The 24,011-nt window shown below is 38.1% G+C and overlaps 1 protein-coding gene across 1 annotated transcript in view; it reads right to left on the bottom strand.

Moving 5' to 3' along the window:
* Positions 1-24,011, bottom strand: part of SNIP1 (Smad nuclear interacting protein 1) — a 58,231-nt gene that overhangs the window by 31,180 nt on the left and 3,040 nt on the right. The window contains exon 2 of the mRNA XM_053707135.1: positions 17,404-17,518. Coding sequence (XP_053563110.1) covers positions 17,404-17,518 — 115 coding nt within the window. The remainder of the gene's footprint in view (positions 1-17,403; positions 17,519-24,011) is intronic.

Below are 24,011 nucleotides of genomic sequence, written 5' to 3' on the forward strand. Positions count from 1 at the left end.
TGCTCCAGCTTTGAAATTACGAAAGGAACGAAAATTAGACTGTCTAGTCTTGGCTTTGTCCTGAGGCAGGGCATGGCCTTTATCTCCTGTAATGTCAGCGATAATCTCTTTCAACCCGGGCCCGAATAAGGTCTGCCCTTTGAAAGGTACATTAAGCAATTTAGACTTAGAAGTAACATCAGCTGACCAGGATTTTAGCCACAGCGCCCTGCGTGCCTGAATGGCGAATCCTGAATTCTTCGCCGTAAGTTTAGTAAGATGTACTACGGCCTCCGAAATGAATGAATTAGCTAGTTTAAGGACTCTAAGCCTGTCCGTAATGTCGTCCAGAGTAGCTGAACCAATGTTCTCTTCCAGAGACTCAATCCAGAATGCCGCTGCAGCCGTGATCGGCGCAATGCATGCAAGGGGTTGCAATATAAAACCTTGTTGAACAAACATTTTCTTAAGGTAACCCTCTAACCTTTTATCCATTGGATCTGAAAAAGCACAGCTATCCTCCACCGGGATAGTGGTACGCTTAGCTAAGGTAGAAACTGCTCCCTCCACCTTAGGGACCGTTTGCCATAAGTCCCTTGTGGTGGCGTCTATTGGAAACATTTTTCTAAATATCGGAGGGGGTGAGAACGGCACACCGGGTCTATCCCACTCCTTAGTAACAATTTCAGTAAGTCTCTTAGGTATAGGAAAAACCTCAGTACTCGTCGGTACCGCAAAATATTTATCCAACCTACACATTTTCTCTGGTATTGCAACTGTGTTACAATCATTCAGAGCTGCTAACACCTCCCCTAGTAATACACGGAGGTTTTCCAGTTTAAATTTAAAATATCTGAATCCAGTCTGTTTGGATCAGAACCGTCACCCACAGAATGAAGTTCTCCGTCCTCATGTTCTGCCACCTGTGACGCAGTGTCTGACATGGCCCTAATATTATCAGCGCACTCTGTTCTCACCCCAGAGTGATCACGCTTACCTCTTAGTTCTGGTAATTTAGCCAAAACCTCAGTCATAACAGTAGCCATATCCTGTAATGTGATTTGTAATGGCCGCCCAGATGTACTCGGCGCTACAATATCACGCACCTCCCTCTGAGCGGGAGATGTAGGTACTGACACGTGAGGCGAGTTAGTCGGCATAACTCTCCCCTCGTTGTTTGGTGAAATTTGTTCAATTTGTACAGATTGACTTTTATTTAAAGTAGCATCAATACAGTTAGTACATAAATTTCTATTGGGCTCCACTTTGGCATTGCAACAAATGACACAGGTATCATCCTCTGAATCAGACATGTTTAACACACTAGCAAATAAACTTGCAACTTGGAAATACAATTCAATTAGAATAATATTAAAACGTACTGTGCCTTTAAGAAGCACAGAAGCTCTATGACAGTTGAAAATTAATAAATTGAAACAGTTATAGCCTCAATCCTTGTAAACAACACAACTTTAGCAAAGGTTTAATCCCATTAGCAAAGATAACAAATTCTGAAAGCAGGAAACAAATTACAGAATAAACGTTTTTTATCTCAGTCAAACTATAATTCTCACAGCTCTGCTGAGAGAAATTACCTCCCTCAAAATAAGTTTTGAAGACCCCTGAGCTCTGTAGAGATGAACCGGATCATGCAGGGAATACAATGAGTTGCTGACTGAAATATTTGATGCGTAGTAAAAGCGCCAAAAAACGGCCCCTCCCCCTCACACACAGCAGTGAGGGAGAACAGAAACTGTCAGAAAACAAATTAAGCAACTGCCAAGTGGAAAAATAGTGCCCAAACATTTATTCACTCAGTACCTCAGTAAATGAAAACGATTTTACATTCCAGCAAAAACGTTAAACATAATCTCTAGTTATTAAACAGCTTTATGTATTTCTTACAGTGTAATTCTAGTGAAGTACCATTCCCCAGAATACTGAAGTGTAAAGTATACATACATGACATTATATCGGTATGGCAGGATTTTCTCATCAATTCCATTGTCAGAAAATAAAAACTGCTACATACCTCTATGCAGATTCATCTGCCCGCTGTCCCCTGATCTGAAGTTTACCTCTCCTCAGATGGCCGAGAAACAGCAATATGATCTTAACTACTCCGGCTAAAATCATAACAAAAACTCTGGTAGATTCTTCTTCAAACTCTGCCAGAGAGATAATAACACACTCCGGTGCTATTTTAAAATAACAAACTCTTGATTGAAGATATAAAACTAAGTATAATCACCATAGTCCTCTCACACATCCTATCTAGTCGTTGGGTGCAAGAGAATGACTGGGAGTGACGTAGAGGGGAGGAGCTACATGCAGCTCTGCTGGGTGAATCCTCTTGCACTTCCTGTTGGGGAGGAGTAATATCCCAGAAGTAATGATGACCCGTGGACTGATCACACTTAACAGAAGAAAATGTGGGTTCAGTGTCCCTTTAATAAATGGCGCCCAATGTGTAATGGAGCCTTGTCTGGAGGTATAAACAAAAATATTTTAAAACAGATTTATATCAACTTTACTTAAGTTTAAGTACTTTTTATATTGCAAAACTATATATTTCATAGCAGTAGTAACTAAAAATGTACCATCTTGTCATGTAAAAGATGAGATATTATTAGAAGCTATGTGCATAGATTAATTCATCTATGTATGTGTAATTCCCATACTGTAAGTTGAAATTCTTTGTCAGATGGTCTGTGCAACACAAACCCCCCCCTGCTGTGACCAGATACACATTACAGGCCAGGATGTCTAATTTATCTCAAAGGAAGCCTGTATAAGGAGTTTTTCTATCTGAAGGAACAACAGTCACTCGGTATAGAGCTAATCTTTTGAAGCCCAAGTATATGCAAGAGTTAATTACTCTATGCCGAGTTGAATACACAGAACCCCAGACTTTGACAGGTTAAATCTTAATAGCAGAATGCGTAATTAGAAAGTCATATAAAATGGTTTGTCTATAACTTTGATATAATTTAAAATACTCAGATCGTATTAACAACACACACACAAAATATATATATGTGTGTGTGTGTGTATTTGTAAAGAAAAGCACTCTCAGGATTTTTGTATAAAACATTAAACATATTTATTCTGATAGTTTCAGAACTTTAATTACAGAAGATCATAGTCAACGTTTCGGCTCTTATGCGAGTCTTCTTCAAGACAAGAATTATCTAGAAAAGTAACCTTACTCAAAATGTAATCAGTGATGACATAAAACAGAAACACCCAGCAACATACAAACACTTAATACAATTTAAAAATGCTACCAGATAAACTGTAACTCAATATAGCCGAGAGGCCAAGCAAACACAGTCCTTCAAAACGATAGAATCACAAACGCACGGACAACGAAAATAATAACACTCTGCCAGGTCGCACCAGCTCACAAGAGCGCTAATCACCACCAGTCAGAATAAGCTTACTCATCTGGTGTACAAATGTATAGGAACAAGGCCTCTAGGATACCGGGATAGTTCATCAGAGCACCATAACATACAGTGCCAGCAATGACCTATAAATACTACGTTACTAGCTACTCATACAAGGATAACCTATATACACTATACCTACCATCTGATGTCAAAAGAAGACCACATGCCCGGACAAATAGAGACATAAAAAAAAATCACAGAACAAAATTTTTTGAGGATTGCACTCAGGTCATTATCACACCATCAAGGTTGAAGTGCTGGGCCACCAGCTAATTGACATATATATGAAGATTCCCAAGCACCCGGGATCATTCGCACAACGGGCTGACCGTTTGACTCACTCATCTCCCACAATTGACTATTTTTAATACACTTTAGTGGTGTTTATACGATAAACTGACTATTGACTCAACTTGAGAGGCTGAGTATTTTCACAGTGTCATACAGGTATGGATAAACTCCTACTAGGGGCTGGCTCACAGCAAGTAGGGTATGAGACTAACACGGAAGATGTCACCTTTGCATTTAATGATGAGGACGCAATAAGGATCCTTAACCTTTGTGAGTCTGAAACAGTTGAAGAAGTCCCCATAAACATCTACTATAAGATCTTGAATCTCAGGAGAAAGGAGGTGGATTACAAGTTGCATGCAAATTATTTCAAAAGAAACAATAATGAATATTGGAAGAAACAATGAATATTGGAAGAAACAATAATGAATTTTGCTGCAAGTGGTGCTACATAGCAAACAAATGCTCCTTTGATTGGATTTTGTTGGTCATTGAAGAGGTGACCCGGTTGAAGAAGCAAGTTCTGGAGGAATTGACAGTCATCGAGAGGGAAAACGTACATATATTACGAAACGACAGCAACGAGGACTGGCTGAATAAATTGAGCACGCAATTAGACCAATACAAAAGAGACCTCATCAATTTTAAAAATAAGGTCAATACTGTAGAGATTGACTACAGAGAAAGAAATGCATATCAATGGCTTACTGGCAAGAACAATACCTTTAGATGTAGGAGAATTGAACACAGAATGACGTCTCTGGCCAATATGGTTGACACTAGTGGCTCAGAGAACGCAACAGGAGGCACTAATAGACCCCAACAACATGAGAAAATTCTTACCAGATCCCAAAGAAAGCCTCCGATGCCTTCAAAAAATGGCAACCCGCCAAACAAAACAAAAGACACCGGCCAGCCAACGGAAGAGGGGGCTGGTGGAAAAGATGCCTCCAAGAAGCTAACCACCGGAGAAAATGTCATCAATTTAAGCAGCAGAACGCTAGAACTGGATGAGATTAATATTTTGAGTAAAGGCTTGAATTATGTACCAACTCCTAAAGTGGATGTTTTTGATAACCTTGTTGACTTGCATAGACTCCACTGCCCTGACCCAGCAAGTATCCAACTTGTCTCCGACTGTTCTGGATTTGCAGCGGGACTTTTGTGCTCTTAAAGGTAAAGTACACCCAGAACCAGCGTATCGCGAACCTTTTGTAGCGTTACCTGAGAGATTCAATCATAGTCGTTCCTCCTTCTTGTCCTTTAAGGTAGATTGTGAGCTGTTGTTTGCCCTCAAGCCTCTTACGCATGCCCCTGACTTCATCATGATCCACTCAGCCATCAACCTGCTTTCTGGGCAGATAAAAAAATGGGCACACCAGATACTCCTGGCTAAGAGTCCTGTCCTAGACAACTGGGGGGCTTTCATAACAGCCATGGCCACTCTGTGTGCTACCACAAGGCAAACTAAGGTTCCTAGGTATGTTCCACATTCCCACAGATCACGGCTTCCTCGTGACTGGGTTGCTTTTTACCAGTACTCAGCCGCAAACCTTGATGCTCCTGGCGAATCGTATACTCCTCAGGACATTGAGGAGCCCATGGAGATAGGGGTAATCCAGAATAGGCAGGCTCCCCAAGAGCCAGGAGGAGGAGTTTTTGCTGTGGGGAAAGAGGACACTTTATCTTCAATTGCCCTATTCGCCCACCTCGGTCTCCAGCTCTCCAAACAGGCACTGTTTTTGTTCACCCTCTTTGTTCTATATGCAATTCTGTGAGCTTCCAAGGTTGCTGTTATGGCTGTCCAGGTTCTGCTGTTCAGAGGAGTCTACTAACCTCTGAGACTGTTATTTCCTGTAAACCTACGGAACCTGCTCTTGTTAGTCCTGAAATCACTGAGACCCAGATTATGCCTCTACCTCTTGCTCCTGAAGCGTCTTCTCAACTTTCTGATGATATGCCTAATCCGGAAACCATCATCACCTCTGCACAGGCAAGCACCAGCATTACTTTCTGCCCTGCCAAAGTAGTGCCCCTTGACTGCACTTATGCCTCGAATGGTACCCTTGTCTGCAAGGAGGATCTTGTGATGTTCGAGAAAGCATTGCAAGCTGTGAATGCCTCACCTGCGAGTACTTTGACAGCAACTAAGATGAAAAAGAATAGGAAGAAGGCTGCTAAGGCCACTATTGGCGCAGTGTTTTCCAGTAATGTAGAGGACGACCAAATTGTAGGTCTGGATGCCCACGGGAGAGTCGACATCCTGCCAGATGACGAAGCTGACTTTGCTCCCAAACTGTTCATGCCCGGGGGGAGGGGGCGATTTTAAGGGAAGGTAATTGTCAAGGTTCCCACCGTTCCATACAGACAGGCATGGTCGCCCCTTTGGGGGCAAGCGAGGGACTTGAACCTGGGTCCTCTCTTATCCTAGACTTGTTTTCTTGCCTCTAAGCCACAACTGCTTTTCTCTATTTGTGTGTGTATGTAAGCCTTTCATTACCTTTCCTTATCCTGCCTGCAGCACTGGGGCTGGACTCTGGATATTGCTTTACCTGGATCACCTGTGCTCATTTACAACCTGTCAGTCAGGCTTACCTGGGACTTCCTACCAATTAGCAATCCATTATCTGGCTATATAACCCTGCCTTTTCCTGTGCTCAGTGTCAGTGCTTTGTTTCATGTTTCCTGTTTAGGTGTCTTTGTTCCTGAATCCCCAAGACTGACCCTGGCTTGTGACCCCAGCTCTGTTCATCGTATACCTGCACCTCTGGCTTCCTTTGATCTCTGTAATACATTGACTACTCTCTTGGATTTTGGTTTGTACAGTATACTTGGATCCTTTTTTTTGCACACAGCCCCCGTGCATTTATTCACAGCCCAGGTGGTTTTCTTACATAATCACTTTGGGCTGTGATACCTGTAAGGATGAGCATATATCTCTGCTACAGACTCCAATCCAGGTAAGACCTTTACAGCTACAGAGATTCAAAAAAGATGATTCCATCATCATCCATCCCCCGCGGATAAGGGAGGAGCTGTAGTAGTCTTGGATTACTCCTATCAAATGGAGCTACTGAAGCAACTGGAAGATGGTTCCACATACAAAAAGCTTACACACAATCCCACCCTGTTGTATAAAATGAAGCTGGAAGATAGTTTGACATTTGCATTAAATTGTGACCACATTTGCCAACAAACATTTGATTTCTTGCATACAGAAAACCCGGTGTATCCAATAATCTACACTATTCCCAAAATACAAAAGTATCAAACTAGGAGAGAGGAAAATAGGGGGCGCCCTTGGAGAACCAGATAAGTATAATGTAATAAGATAAGAGAGCTAGACTAGGCACAATGTATATCGCAATTAAAAGAGGCAATGGGGTATCCTCATTTGAATATCAGTAAAGGTACAATAACCAGTAGTATAAAATGAATAATAGAGATTGATAATAAAATAAAATCTAATTAAATATGATAATAATTCAGTCAAAGTTGGTCTCAAATATTTATAGTAATTCAGTCAGTGTTCATCTCAACAGATGTGGCAATAATATAAGTCCCAAGTAAGAGGGGAGATGGTGGTATCACAGTGATACAGTGGATAATATGGGTTAAGGCAGCTGTCTGTGTGAGGATTAAGGCCCAGATCCTGGATCAATAATCTGTGGACGACAAAAGAGGACAGAAGCACCACATGGCCCAATATTGTTTGACAGAAGTAACCAATCTTAGTGTGATGGAAACACTAACATTTGGTGAAACACCCCTAGTGGTGCAGATGGAGCAGACTGGGATCAAACTCAGTCACTCAGCAGACTGACCTCCAGTGCATGTTCAGCAATCTGTAGGTGATGTAAGCAGATAACAACAACGCCAAATATGGCCTAGTATTGTATGGGCAAATAAGAGGATATGTGAAAAAATTGCACTCACATTTGGTGGAGCACCTCCCTTGGTGCACTAGAAGCAAACTGGGACCAGTCACCCAGTAGACTGATCACCGGTATAGCAGGAACTCCCAGCAATCCAGGATAAATGGGTAGATCAAATAATAATGTAAAACTTACTTTATTAAAATATATAAAATACTAGCAATGCATTTCTTGCGGTAACGTTATCTCTGGGTTGTTTCACTGCATCAGGGTGTTGGGTTGGGAATGTGATCAGGTGGTTTACAGCTGATGCTATTTAAGGAGGAGCAGGCGGCTCATGCTGTGTATGTCTATTTTCTCTTCTGGGAGTACGGCTCAATAGCCGACTAATGGTAAGTGCTGCATTTTTGTTGTTATTTACATAAGCTAGTGGTTTAAGGTATGACCGCACTCCGGGGTCACTTTATTAGCTGGGTTACACCTCACTACAAGGTTGATTTACTTCCATTTGGCATCTGTGTGGGAACAACAGGGCTTTGGGCTGAGTCTGTGTTCAAATGTTTTGACAGCGGCGGTACTGTAGACAGCTGATTACTGTTTATCCGTTACGGGATTGACTTTCGTGAAGGGTGTGCCGGTGGCTCATGTATTGTATGTCCATTTTCCCGCTGGTGGCTGTTACTATTCATATATGTCTGTTGTACGTCATGTGTCAAGTAGTGCTTTTGGATTCACATGATCACATACATATTAATGTGCCAGAGTACGGATGCAGCATGTACGTGCTTGGGCTACACACGTTATACATTATTAGCCTTGGGAGAGCTTACCAAGGGGCTGCTATTTCTAGCTAGTCTGACTGGCGGTTTTTGATGACTTACATGTATTTTGGCTGGGTGATTAACAATTTGTCATCTATTCAGTTAGGGTTCATGTAGGCATGAGTAAATATGCTCCAATTCTTTGAACGGCTCTGTTCAGGTATGCTCGGCCATTAGTTTGCAGTACAGTATCAGCTCTGCTGTGATTTGTAAATTTGAGTCATTTTGTTCTGTGAATTTTTATGTCTCTATTTGTCCGGGCATATGGTCTTCTTTTGGCATCAGATGGTAGCTATAGTGTATATAGGTTATCCTTGTATGAGTAGCTAGTAACTTAGTATTTATAGGCCATTGCTGTCACTGTATGTTATGGTGCTCTGATGAACCATGCCGGTATCATAGAGGCCTTGTTTCTATACATTTGTATGCCAGATGAGTAAGCTTATTCTGACTGGTGGTGATTAGCGCTCTTATGGGCTGGTGTACCCTGGCAGTGTGTTATTTTTGTTTTCCATGAGTTTGTGATTCTATAATTCCGATAGGCTGTGTTTGCTTGGCCTCTCGGCTAGACTGAGTTACAGTTTATCTGGTAGCGTTTTTAAATTGTATTAAGTGTATGTATGGTGCTGGGTGTTTCTGTTGTATGTCATCACTGATTACATTTTGAGTAAGTTTCCTTTCTCCCCCCCCCCCCCCCATGTTCTTTTTCTACATAATTCCTATCTTGAAGAAGGCTCACATAAGAGCCGAAACGTTGACTATGATCTTCTGTAATTAAAGTTCTGAAACTATCAGAATAAATATGTTTAAAGTTTGATACAAAAATTCTGAGAGTGCCCTTCTTTACAAATAGACTAACGTAAAGTAGAAAGCAGCACCAAATTGTAGAGATATTAATTCCTTTTAATCATCAGAGACATAAAAACAAACTACGTTTCGGTCAGCATCTGACCTTAATCATGATTAAGGTCAGGTGCTGACCGAAACGTTTGTTTTTATGTCTCTGATGATTAAAAGGAATTAATATCTCTACAATTTGGTGCTGCTTTCTACTTTATGTTACAGTCTATTATTGGGGTTAGTGCATGAACCCCCATAGCGTGCAGCTGTTGTCTGGAGGTGAGTGCTGGGCTTACTTTTTATTCTTCTTTACAAATACACATCTATACAAGTTTTTTGAGGATTGCACCCAGGTCATCATCACACCATCAAGGTTGGAGTGCTGGGCCACTGGCTAATTGATAGAGATATAGATATATATGTAACCAATCTGCAGAAGCCCGACCCTCCAATAGTCACCTGCCTGGGTGCAACAATGCAATGCAATATTCAAAGGAAAGATTGCACTCACAGGACTTTTTAACAAATACTTAATATACTTTAATGGAACGTTTTCGGGTATATTATCCCCTTCATCAGCATAACAAATGTGAAAAAATACACAATTTATAGTAAACAAATCAAAATACAAACCTCCTACCAAGCGTGTCAGTGGCACCAAACACTAGTGCTGGAACGCACACTGCGTTCCACTGTCTCGTGCAACTGGAAGTATAGTTACACTGCTTCCGGATCTGTGTATGTAACATATTCTCATAAGTAAATATATTATTATGCAAATGTGATGTTAATGTGCTATTGTCAACAGAAAAAAAAAAATCACGTGTGATGCATATTACATTGTAAGTCTGTTAAACTATTACCATGGAAACCATGTCGTAAGGAATAAACCCTAACATATAGATTCAATAATCAGTATTGGCATTTTTAGTTATACCTCGGGTCATATAAATGAGGATATAATCTTGTGCTATTCATACAGCAACTTTACACAGTGCTTATTCTAGTGCCTAATTTATGTGTGTTGTTCATTAGTACGTTGCCATAGAGATCCCAGATATTAGTACTATATCCAATCATAGTACCTACCTCAGGCCAACGGACCAATACTATCTCACAATGTGTATGAGTGACTAAAAAAAAAAAAATCAAAATAAATTTCATTAACATAAATGTGCTAACACATACCCAAAGTTACTGTGCTTAAAATACACATATTCAAATACTGGCATGAGCGACTCTAATACCTCATACATTACCCAATTTCAAATGCCAACTTAAATGATCAAACCCCTAATGACTAGCCAATACCCTAGTGCACATAATTCTGTCAACTAGATTCATCCCATTGATTGTATTGGTCGGGACTACTCAGTGTCCCTCTCTCCCACTATATGCCATTTAAAGATAAAAAAAAAAAAAAAAAAAAAAAATTATATATATATATATATACTCAAAAACAAAAATACACTATAGGACTACACTGTGTACTGTCATAGAAGATTAAATCTAATTCCTTTGTTGTATATGGATTGAACAACTCATATGGTCAAGATCCCCACATTAATATATTGTGATATATTGTAACAAACTTTCCACACTAGACCTCCAATATTTGGAAGTTTTACTAGTACGTATCCTCCTTCATTCCGCATGAATGCCTACAACATGCTAATTCATCAAATCGTTAACAACAACCATACCTCAATGTTCCTTAAGCACATATCTAAGTTAGTACAAGGTTAAGATTGAACTAGAGCTAGATGTTCATGTTTCTACCCACTATGTCCATATGCGGGTACACTCGTTGAGTGACCATATGCACCCCTGGTTTGTTGTACCCTACATGAATTATAAAGAACATACGCGAGTAAGTATGCTTATACATATACATGAAATAATACTCTCCCACCAAAATATGATCCGGAAGTGTGGGATGCTGAGTGACCCCCCATGTACACCTGGACTTCCACACCGCATCTCAGATACAAAATGTTCCTATTGCTCTGTGCTATTGGTGCCATGGGGGACAGCGGCCCCAACCAGTGGGACTGCCGAGCCTCCATATGCTCCAACAGAGTCCCAGCGGCACGGGATTGCACTGCCGGTATGTGTCACACTACCCAGAGCTAGATCAGTGCTTTAAAGTCCGGTGCTGTATTCATCCCTCCCGAGTTGATTGTGCCCAACCTGTACATCCACTGAGTATCTTATTCCTATCACCTCCCCTATCCAAAATGGGGACATGATCAATTAGAATATATCGGATTGATGATACCAAATAGCGTTTGATAGCGCAGTGTCTTGCCACCGGCTGGTCCGAATCGCCCTTTTGTAAGGCCAGGCAAATTGCGTACCTATGGTTTGTCATGCGTTCTCATAGTGTTCCTGTCGTTTTACCCACATAGAAGTTGGAACATGGACAAAAGAGCAGATATATAACGTGTGTGGTAGTACATGTGAGAGAATGTCTAATGATATAGTTCTGTTTAGTATGAGGATGGTGAAATTATTTGGTACCTATTAGTCCATTGCATGTAGTACATCCCAGACAACGGTAGGATCCTTTTATGTTCACTTTGGCCTTGTGGTATAGCTCTGTTTGGGGTCTGTTCTAACAAGCATGTCCTTCAGATTAGTCCCCCTTCTGTATCCCACCATGGGGTCCACGTTTTTAGTAAAGTGTAGTTTTGGGTCGGATGCTACAATTGGCCAGTGTTTTCTTAGTATTTGTCCAGTTTTTGTGGTATTTGGTGTAAATGTTGCGGCCATAATTAGCTTATCCCTGGCTGCTACTTTTGGTTTCTCAGTAATTAGGTCGGTATGGGTAAGAAGTGATACTTCCCCAATCATATCATTAACCAAACTTGGTCTATATCCCCTTTGAAGGAATTTTCCCCCCAGTCCAGTCAGCTGGGAGATACCTGTCTGTTTCAATGGTTTCGTACCGTCCTAATCATTTGGGACCTAACTATGCCTTTCAAAAGTGCAGGAGGATGACAGCTGTCCACTCTAAGAATCGAGTTCCTATCTGTGGACTTGTTGTATAATGTTGTGAATAAGGTGTGTCCCTCCTTGTAGATACTAAGATCTAAAAAATGTATTTTCTGTTCACTGCTAACCGTTGTATCAGTGTTAAAGTTATGGAACCAATCCTGGAGTCCTTGCTGACCCCCACGCCAGATAAAAATATGTTGTTTATATATCTTCGCTAAAAAACGATAGACTCATCACATTTCCCCCCATAGGTATTGGTTTTCAAAATGTGACAAAGATATTGGCATAGGATGGGGCCATAGAAGACCCCATCGCTGTGCCGGCAATTTGCAAGTAAAAATTCTGTTCGAACCGAAAACAATTTTTTTGTAAACAAAAATCTATCAAGGTCAGCAAGAACTCCACAGGAGGACCATCATATACCTGGCTATGTGTTAGGTCTAACAGCAATTGGAGAACATCTAACTGATGCAGAATGATGGTATATAGACTATTAACGTCTAAGGTGGCAAAAATGTCACCCTTCTGAATAACTACACCTTTGAGCTGTCTTATTAGGTCATTTGTGTCAAGGATAAAAAAGAGTGGATATCCCTAACCACAGGCTGTAGTAAGATATCCACATACTGGGCTACCGGCTGTAGTAGTGACTGAACAGCAGACACTATGGGGCGGCCTGGAGGTTTGTCTAAGGTTTTGTGAATTTTGGGGATGGTGTAAAGGATTGGAATCCTAGGATACATAGTCGTACAAAACTCACTAATTCGTTCTGAAATACATCCCTGCTCTAGTCCAAGTTTTAGGAGTGTCCAGTTGTTTCTGAAGGCAATGGAATATAGGTGGTCTTATCTGTTAACTGCTCAAGGATGTCATCTCTATAGTCAGAATAGTTCAAAAGAACTATTGCTCCGCCCTTGTCGGCCGGTCTGATGACTATAGAGGGGTCATCCTGGAGGGATTTTATGGCTTCCCTTTCCTCCTTAGATAGATTGTGTTTCCATGGTTTTTGTGTTCTCTCTATATCCAAGTCTTGTGTGACTAATCGAATGAACGTTTTAGTACTGGGACTGCAGATAAATATATATATATATATAAAAAACAAAAAAAGAGAGCTGTTTGAGAGTGGTCGATGGGAGGCTGATCTCTACACTTATATCTAAAATTAACCCCTTCACTGCTGGGCATAATACAAGTGTGGTGCGCAGCGGCATTTAGCAGCCTTCTAATTAACAAAAAGCAATGCTAAAGCCATATATGTCTGATATTTCTGAACAAAGGGGATCCCAAAGAAGCATTTACAACCATTTGTGCCAAAATTGCACAAGCAGTTTGTAAATAATTTCAGTGATAAACCTAAAGTTTGTGAAAAAATTTACGATTTTTTTTATTATTTTTTATTTGATCACATTTGGAGGTGAAATGGTGGCATGAAATATACTAAAATGGGTCTAGATCAATACTTTGGGTTGTCTACTAAAAAAAAAATATATATACACACCTGTGAAGAGTTATTCAGAGATTCCTGACAGATATCAGTGTTACAATGTAACTATCACTAATTTTGAAAAAAAAAAAAAAATGGTTTGGAAATAGCAAAGTGCAACTTGTACTTGTTGCCCTATAATTTGCAAAAAAAACAAACATATAAACATTGGGTATTTCTAAACTCAGGACAAAATTTATCAACTATTTAGCATGGGTGTTTTTTGGTGGTTGTAGATGTGTAACAGAATTTGGGGTTCAACGTTCGAACAAGTGTGCTTTTTTTTTCAATTTTTTTATATTTTATAACAACATTTTTTAGTAAATTATATGATATATGATTAATAACGGTATCTTTAGAAAGCCCATTTAATGGTGAGAAAAAAAAAAAAGGTATATAATGTGTGGGTACAGTAAATGAGTAAGAGGAAAATTACAGCTAAACACAAACACCGCAGGAATGTAAAACCAGCCCTGGTCCTTAACGGTAAGAAAATTGAAAAATTGCCTGGTCAGTAAGGGAAGGGGTTAAACTTGTATGTTCTACCTTAATCATAAAAATATTTTTTGGGGTTTTAGGTCCCTTTAACTTTAACTTCATCTAGTCAGCAATGAATACCTAGATTATGCAACATGCATTTTGTGGTTCGAAATTTAGGCCAATTAGGAAAATATGTGTGATTATCTCTGCATGTCTTCAATAGCATTTATTATTTTAGACAACGGGACAGAAATGTAGTATTTGGTAAAGCAAATTTCTTGGATGTCAGGTTGTAGGTGGATGAGCTTGGTGAGATACCACTGGGTGTAGTAAGTACCAAGGATAAGTCAAATTCAGATTTTTTTTTTGTAGACTTGGGGTTTTCAAGGTTTGCGAAATGTGGTAAAATGTTGGCCTTGCACTTGCAAAACACCCTATTTGCCATGATCATTAGAAGTTACAGGGGCAGTAAAGGAAAAAATAAATAATAAAGAACTGATCATTCAGTAGACTATACAATTTTAAGCAACTTTCCAATTTGCTATTGTTGTCAAATTTACTTCATTCTCTTGGTCCCTTTTGTTCAATAGCATACCTAGGTAGGTTCAGGAGCAGCAAAGCACTGTGAGCTAGCTGCACATATGTGCCTCGTCTCATTGGCTCACTTGACGGCTCAGTTAACTCCTACCAGTGCATTTCTGCTCCTACGACAAAGGATACCAAAAGAATGAAGCAAATTTGATATTAGAAGTAAATTGAAATGTTGTTTAAATTTGTATGTTCTAATTATATCATGAAGGAAAAATATTTGGTTTCATATCCCTTCAGTCTATTATCTACAAGAAATAATTATTAGTCCATTTGTGCTTATTTTGGTTGTGTACCATTAAATGACCTCCATCTTTCACACAGGTAAGATTTTACAAACACCATAAGAAAAACCATAAAAAGTTCTATTTATTATTGCTCTGATCAAATGAAGCTTAAAAAGGGACAGTAAAGTCAAAATTAAACATTCAGAATTGAGATAGAGCATGCAATTTGAAACAACTTGCCCATTTACTTCTAATATCAACTTTGCTTTGCTCTCTTGGTATAATTTGTTAAAGAGTAAATCTAGGAAGGCCGATAGAAGCTTAGGAGCGTGCATGTGTCTTTATTACTCTATGCTGCCAAATGGCTATATACTCGGGCGCCCTACTGAGCTCACCTCCCAGTAGGGCATTGCTGCTCCTTCAAAAAAAGGATACAAAAAGAACTAGGCAAAACTGATAAGTAAACTGTTTTTTTTTTTTTAAATTAAATTACATTTATTGTACTGTCCCTTTAAGAGGTATGAAAGTGATAAAAACAATTATCTGCAAACTCTATAGTAGTAGTCCATTAAACATGCTGAGATGTCAATATAAAATATATTGTAAATAAAAAAATAAAAAAACTCAGCAATATGCTTTCATTATTTTGTCCCCTTTTCCTTTAATTCTATTCTGAAACTGTGAGCTTTTAATTTCTGCTAGAAATGGAAGCGCAGAACACTGTTATATTCCACACAGCCATTGGATGCACACTCTAGTAACCTATTTATAACTGTCCCTAATTGGCTATAGCAGAAAAGGTAACCTAAGTTACAATATGGCAGCACCCATTGTTTTAGAGACACTAAAAAAAAGAAACTTTATACATATTCTGTCAATATTTAAACAGCTAATGAAACTTTAAAAAAATAAAAATACATCTACGTGTTATTCTTAGACTAACCGTTTCTTTGAATGCATCATTCTATCTAGCATTTATTTAGTGTTTAATGTCCCTTTAAAGTGAATGTCAATTTTGATGCAAAAGTGCGTGGTTTTAAAAAATGGGATTAAACACAGGGGCACTTTAATTCATCAAAATGTATATTTCACTCATGTTGAGAGAGAAAAAACAAACAAAAAAAAAAAAACACAACAAAAAAAAACAACTTACCTTTTAATCTTCACAGCAGCTCCAGCTTTCTCCGGTCGTTGCAAGACATTTCTGATGTCAGAATTGATGGATAGGTCATCCTCCAATCACGGTTTCCCCCCTGGGGGAATCAGTGTCTTATTCAACGCTGTGATTGGAGGAAGCCGGATTCCTCATTTTAGACCCAGGAAGAGGCTTTGCGACGGGTGGAGGAAGCTGGAGCTGCTGGAGTTCAGTCTATACAAATCCTTCCTGATTTACAGTAAGAAGCAGCCAATTGAACTTACATTAAAGGGACAGTCTACCATAGAACTGTTATTGTTTTAAAAAGATAGATAATCCCTTTATTACCCATTCCCCAGTTTTGCGCAACCAACACAGTTATATTAATATACTTTTTACCTCTGATTACCTTGTATCTAGGAACCTTCTTCCAGCCCACTGATCACATGACTGTGAATTATCTATTGTCTTAAATTCAGCATTGTTTTGTGCTAAATCTTAAATAACCCCCTGTGCCTGAACACAGTGTTATCTATATGGCCCATGTGTACTTTCTGTATCTTTGTGTTGAAAAGAGATTTAAAAAGCATGTGATAAGAGGCAGCCCTCAAAGACTTAGGTAGGCTCATATGCTAATTTCTATGTTTAGTTTAAACTAAGAATACCAAGATAAAAAAGCTAATTTGATGATAAAAGTAAATTGGAAAGTCGATTAAAATTAAAAGTCCTATCTGAATAATGAAAGTTTAATTTATACTAGACTGTCCCTTTAAACACAATTAGGAAATGTATCTATAGCCATTTTTAATTGTATCTAAATGTATTGCCAGTCATTCTAGCCATAGGCAAAGAGTTCCACATTGTGATGGCTCTTACAGTGATGCCGAGCTTCCGGTTATTCGCCAGGAATACTAGGGAATTCTGAGTCTAGTTTTTCTAGTAATTGGGTCTTTTCCAGATGACTAAGGATATGTTTCCAAAGATTGTGTCTTCAAATATTATCTTTAGCCATAACTCTATATTTATAATATTTAATGAAATGTTATATTTTATTAATAGATAATGAAATAGTGCACTAAACCCTTTTCTTCTTTTTTGCTCTCTTGGGAATTATGCAATAAAATGGAAGCATATCCCAAAGGGTTTACATTTACCACCATTACTTCCCAGGTTTGAAAAATGAACCACGAAATCAACCATGATTTATAACAGAACACATTCTTACATCAATGTACCTGTTTTATTTTAACTGCTATGGGAGAAGAAGGACTCCTGCTATTGCTCTGATGCTTCTTTCTTTTAGGGGATTTGCTCCGTTTGTTAGACTTGTTTTTTCGTTTTGATGGTGATCTACATAAAATGGAAATACAAATATAAAAACCTGTAGAATAAAGGGGCACACATGTAAAATGCTATTGATTTTTGCTGCCTCAAATGGACATTAAAATGAAATGTATCCCATCATTCAAATGTAACATGAGCAATTTAACCCGCCAAAATATTTAGCATACAAAAATAAATAAATCTTTTAATAGTATGAATACTGAAACAAAAAACATGTTTTTGAACAACAAATACTTAACTGATAATTGCTTACTGGTGGACAGCAAAATGCCTACACACAAAAATAAAGTTGTTTAAAACAAAAAGAAGAAGCAATTTTGTATATTTTGTTCAGAGGCTATTCTGAAAAGCCTTTATTGCATTTTATACTGATTTTGCTTAAAGGGATGTCCCTTTGTGCTCCCTCTGCACAAAATTGCAATTAAAGTTAGCTTATTCTGACAAACTATTAGAAACATTTAAAGGGACACTGAACCCAATTTATTTCATTTGTGATTCAGATAGAGCATGACATTTTAAGCAACTTTTTAATTTACTCCTGTTATCAAATTTTATTCATTCTCCTGGTATCTTTATATGAAATACAAAAATCTAAGTTTAGATGCCGGCCCATTTTTTTGGTGAACAACCTGGGTTGTCAGTGATGATTGGTGGATAAATTCATCCACCAATAAAAAAGTGCTGTCTAGAGTTCTAAACAACAACAAAAAAAAAGCTTAGATGCCTTCTTTTTCAAATAAAGATAGCAAGAGAATGAAGAAAAATTGATAATAGAAGTAAATTAGAAAGTTGCTTAAAATTGCATGCTCTATCGGAATCACGAAAGGAAAAATTTGGGTTCAGTGTCCCTTTAAGTATAGCAACTTAAAGGGAAGAGTTGACAGATAAACACTGTGTATAGGTAGCTTGATGTCTGGGAGCAAATGCTTCTGACATTTTTGTATTCTCTCTCAACATGTACACCCTTGCTTGGTTTCTCAAAATAGTAATTTCTTCTTAAAGGGACATTTTCAATTTGCTTCTATCGAATATACTTTATTTTTCTTTGTATCCTTTGTTAGAAAGTATAGCTAGATAGGCTCAGGATCAGCAAGGAACTACTGGGAGGTAGCTGCTGATTGGTGGCGGCACATATGTGCCTCCTGTCATTGGCTCATTTGATGTGTTAAAGGGATACTAAACCCACATTTTTCTTCGTTCTCTTGCTATCTTTATTTAAAAAGCAGGAATGTGAAGGTAAACTTTGATGAATGAAAGCCCATTTTTTAAAACTACTATTAAAAACAGGGGCACTTTCATTCATCAAAGTTTACAAAGCAGCCATTTTGTTAAAAACAAAATAAAAAAAAAATGGTTTTCTTTTCACTGCTAGAGCAGCTTTCCCCACCTAGAGATCCTCTATTCACACGTCAGCAATGACTAATCCTGCTTCCTCTAATCACAGCATGACCTCAGGCAATGACTACCCTGGGGGGAAAGCTGTGATTGGAGGAAGCAGAATTAGTCATTGCTGACGTGTGAATAGAGGATCTCTAGGTGGGGAAAGCTGCTCTAGCAGAGAAAGGAAAAAAGGTAAAAAATCTTTAACAAAATGGCTGCTTTGTAAACTTTGATGAATGAAAGTTCCCCTGTTTTTAATAGTATTTTTAAAAGACAGACTTTCATTCACCAAAGTTTACCTTCACTTTAAGAGCCGGCACATTTTTGGTTCATAACCTGAGTTACGCTTGCTTATTGGTGGCTAAATGTAGCCACCAATAAGCAAGCACTATCCAGGGTGAACCTAAAATGGGCTGGCCCCCTAAGCTTTACATTCCTTTTTTTTTTTTAAATAAAGGTAGCAAGAGAAAGAAGAAAAATTGATAATAGGAGTAAATGAGAAAGTTGCTTCAAACTGCATGCTCTATCTGAATCATGAAAGAAAAAAAAAGTGCATTTAGTAACCCTTTAACCCCTTGAGTGCAAATTGTCTCAGTCAGGTGCTAATGACGGCTCAGAGCCGTCACTAGCACTCTCCCACTTTGAGGGAGATCTGGGGGCCTCCCAACCGCTCCTACCCCGGCGATCGGGCCTGTTTAGTGACAGGCATCGCCGGGGCTTCACGTTACGCGCGGTGAAGTCACAGCGCAACTTTATTTAACATTAACAATGTTAAATATAGGAGCAGGGGGCATGCTACTTAGAAGCCTGTATCTCAGGCATCTAAGCAGCTACAGACCCCCAAAACCCACTGTTGGAAAGGCAATCACCTAACCTGTCCAACAGTGTAAGTCTTGGGGATCTGAAAAAAATAAAATAAAGTTTAAAAGAAATATTTTTAAAAATGTAAAATAAAAAAAATACCTTTAAAAAACCTTAGCACCCAGGTGGGAAAGTGCTTAGCACTCAAAGGGTTAAGCTAGCTCCCAATAATGCATTTATGCTCCTTTAACACAGGATTCCAAGACAATGAAACAAATTTGATAACAGGAGTAAAATGGAAAGTTATTTAAAGGGATAATAAATAATGCTCCTTCGGAAAAAACAAATGTTAAATAAAAAAAAACATAAAAGCAAAAAAATAGATTGTGTAAAATACAGCCAACAACTTACTTGTTTTCTTGCAAAATTAGCACTTAAATTTCATTCTGACAGTTCTGAGCATGAGCAAATCTGACTCACTTAATACTTCCTTTAGAGAGCTGTTTGAAAGGGATCAGGGAGGTTGTAGGGTAAGGGGGAATCCTACACTGCGGGGAAAAAAACATTGCCTTCAATTTTCATATTGGCAGACTGTCTGCCAGTACCTAAGATGGGGGTGACGGAGGAATGAGATCCGTTTGGGAGGGATCAGGGGGTGGGTGGTTTTCTCTACACTAAAGCTAAAATTAACCTTAGAAGCTACCTGATTAACCGCCTCACTGCCGGGAATAATAGAAGTGCGGTGCGCAGCTGCAGTCATCTAATTACCAAAAACCAATGGCAAATCCATGCACATCTGCCATTTCTGAACAAAGTGGATTCCAGAGAAGATTTTACAATTATAATTTTTCTGAAATTTGTTTCAAGTGATCGCCGTTCTTAGCTGCTCAGGCAGCCCACGGCAGATCACCGTTTGGCTTGAGAGGTGACGTTTTAACCTCTTAGTCAATAGCCATGCGCTTAATCCGGCTTGGCACCCTTGGAAGACGGATTTACCACACGGCTATTGGTTAAGAGGTGAAACGTCACCTCTTGACAAAAATTTTTTGCCGTGGGCTGTTGTAGCAGCTAAGAACAGCGATCGATTGAAACAATTAAAGGAGCTTTCTACATGAAGTATCTTATACTTCATGAATGAAAGTCCCCTTTATTTGTTTCAATAGTTAATCCAAGCATTTTCGAAAATGCTAGGATTGACTTTCACTTTAATATTGCTTTAAAAATTGTATGATCTATTTGAACCATAGAAGAAAATGTTTTGCGTTTCATGTTTTCCACAATGACACTATCACCTAACAGTGTTTATAGAGCAATAATTCTGCCAGTCTAGAGCGGATATGGAGATAATTGATGAGAAAACACTTTAAGGAGGCAGACATACTTTCAATTTCTAAAACACTTTTAATAGGACTTCTTACAAGTGATTTTGCTGGAGAGGGTAAAAAAAAATTAAATGTTTCTATTCAAAACTGAAATTAGTCTTAAACATTTCTGAAATATACCAATATTAGCAAAAAATGTTGTAGTATAAATGCCAGTTTAAATTACATACACACTATATGTGCCTCACACACCTGCTTTCAAACATCACACATGCTCAGAGTCAGTGGCATCATATATGAAGCAAACATAGTAATTGCTCGCACAATACACACCACTACCAACTCTCTGAGCAGCATGGTATTTTAATGTTGTTGACTGAATACTTGCAGCCTGTGTGCATATGTTGCAAGTAATGTGGTAAAATGCATTATAAGCACTTATGCACAATTCATTTTTGACTACTGCACAACTTTAAAGAACTCTAATCTCATACAAACATTTAACTTTTTTTTTATGTCAATTTAAGGTGCAAGTTCTTTTAAAAGAGGGACACAGGTAGATGATATGGACAGAAAATAAACTCCTCTTATATAGATTGTGTGCTCTAACTTTTTTCTGTGTGTGCATGTAAAGTAAATCATTAAAGTGATGGTAAACTTTAAATGTTTTAAAATCATTTTATAAGAACTTTAACCAATCACTTCTAATATATATCCACTGTAACTTACTTTTTAATCTAAATGGAAAAAGTTGAGCCCAAACGACCGGATATGGACCTCTGGCTATGCACAAAGGCCCCCTAGCTGGCCAAATAAGGGATTGGATTACGGTGTAGTGTGCAAAGCGCCTAAAAAAAGGCTGAGGTGGCTATAAATAATAAGTGTCAAAATGGAGGTCAAATGGACCGCTGAGGAAGCTTGTGGATGTCTATATGGTGGTAGACCGTAGGACGATTCACACTTCTTATCTAAAAAGAGCGTTTAATTACAGTACATCAATAAAATCACAATTGATAAAAGCATATAAACATAAAAATCATGGATCCATGATGCTTAAAGGGATAGGAAACTCAAAAAGGATTTAAACCTCTTTTCAAACATTGAAAGAAATAAAACACATTTGTAATTAGTACCTATCAACGCATTTCTTTCGTTTGCTTGTAATTTTTCTTATATTTTTCTTAAAATATTTTAAATCTGCCAAACCCACAATTTTGCTCATTATGCAGGCCCTATAACGATGTTTTACCTAGGTAGAAATATCATGGCGGCACACATGAGCAGTTGAAGTCCTTCTTGCTTAACGCATGCGCATATTATTTCTTATCTAAGCGCCGATTATAAATATTTGTAAATTGGATGTAAATTATAAACTTTTGTCACATCCTATTTATTATTGGCTATAATACCACTAGCAGAGAAATGTAGTACCCAAATACTAGCAGTACTATCTGGTCGCAAGAAATAAACATTAAAGGGATCAGCGGCACAGTTATGATATCGGCAAGTTATTTGCGCATGCGATCCTTGGGTAAAACAAATATTTCGGATTAATATTTTGGTTATTCACGAGTCGGGCGCATACGATTCCAATATGTAATAAGTGCTCATGGGATTTGTGACTAGATCGCGGCATATAAATATTTTAAATAAGTGGGTGCAGTTACTTAAAGATTGGATGGTGCACGGTCATTCATTTTAATAATGTTCTGCCTATTTTTATGGGCGGTCAATGACGCTTATTTTATGAAAAATAAACACATTTTTTCAATATGTAGAAGCTTTGTTTCCTTGGCAAAGTAGGTATTTTTTATTACATTTATATTTCTTCTTATTAAAATGTATTTTTGTGAAGTATTTTTAGACAAAGATTTCTAACCCTTTAAATTGAAATGGCTTGAATAAACAATGTGAGTGGTTTCATGAATATGCAATAGATTGTCTCAGCTTCACTCTTGGCGTTGAAATGATTAAGGATAAGCGAATGAGACTCCTATCTTGTGTGTGTTGATACATCTTGTCAAGTAGGGCTGCAACAACTAATCGGTAAGATTGATCATAAAAATAGTTATCAAAGAATCTCATTATCAATTAGGTGGTCAGCGACTAGTTGGTTAATTGCACAGCAGCATCTACTTCAATCCGATGAACTCCTGCACATGGTATTGTGCAAACATTTTTTTTTTTTCTATCCGATTAATCGGATGATTATTGTCCGATTAATCGGATAGAAAAAAAGATTAAAAAAAAAAAAAAAAAAAATTTTTTTTGCACAATCTTAGTTGCAGTAGATCACCAGATTAAAGCAGCTGGTGCTGTGCAACTGACCAACTAATCGCTGACCACCTAATTGATAATGAGATTTGTTGACAACTATTTTTATGATCAAACTTACTGATTAGTTGTTGCAGCCCTATTGTCAAGTATTAATACAACTTCCAATGTGTTGATGCAACTTCGTCCGTGTGAATACAATTTAGTACTATCCACACTATAAATAAAATAAATGAAAATGATATTGATATGAAAATAATAAAGGAGACAATAAAATATATAAATAAAATCACACTTGATAAAAGCATTGAGTCAATGACTCAATATTTTATTTATGTATTTTATTGATGTACTGTAATTAAACACTCTTTTTTGATAAGAAGTGAGAATCATCCTACTCTACCTACCACCATATAGACATCCACGAGCTTCCTCAGCGGTCCATTTGACCTCCATTTTGACACTTATTATTTATAGCCACCTCTGCCTTCTTTTAGGCGCATTGCCATTACTTTTTAATCTACCTATGCTATTCTAATACCCTGCACTCCGGCCACCCACTTCAAAACTCATTTTTTAAGTAAGCTTTTTGAAGTGTTCTCCAATGGGCGCTTTAGCTACAAAAAAAGTGCTGTATGGCTTATAGTGAAAGTAAATTTTAGCCCTTTACAACACATCCAAGTATTGTATACATTCAAAATAGTAAGATCGCTATATTTTTA

This window comes from Bombina bombina, chromosome 3, assembly GCF_027579735.1.
Source record: "Bombina bombina isolate aBomBom1 chromosome 3, aBomBom1.pri, whole genome shotgun sequence".
Lineage (NCBI taxonomy): Eukaryota > Metazoa > Chordata > Amphibia > Anura > Bombinatoridae > Bombina > Bombina bombina.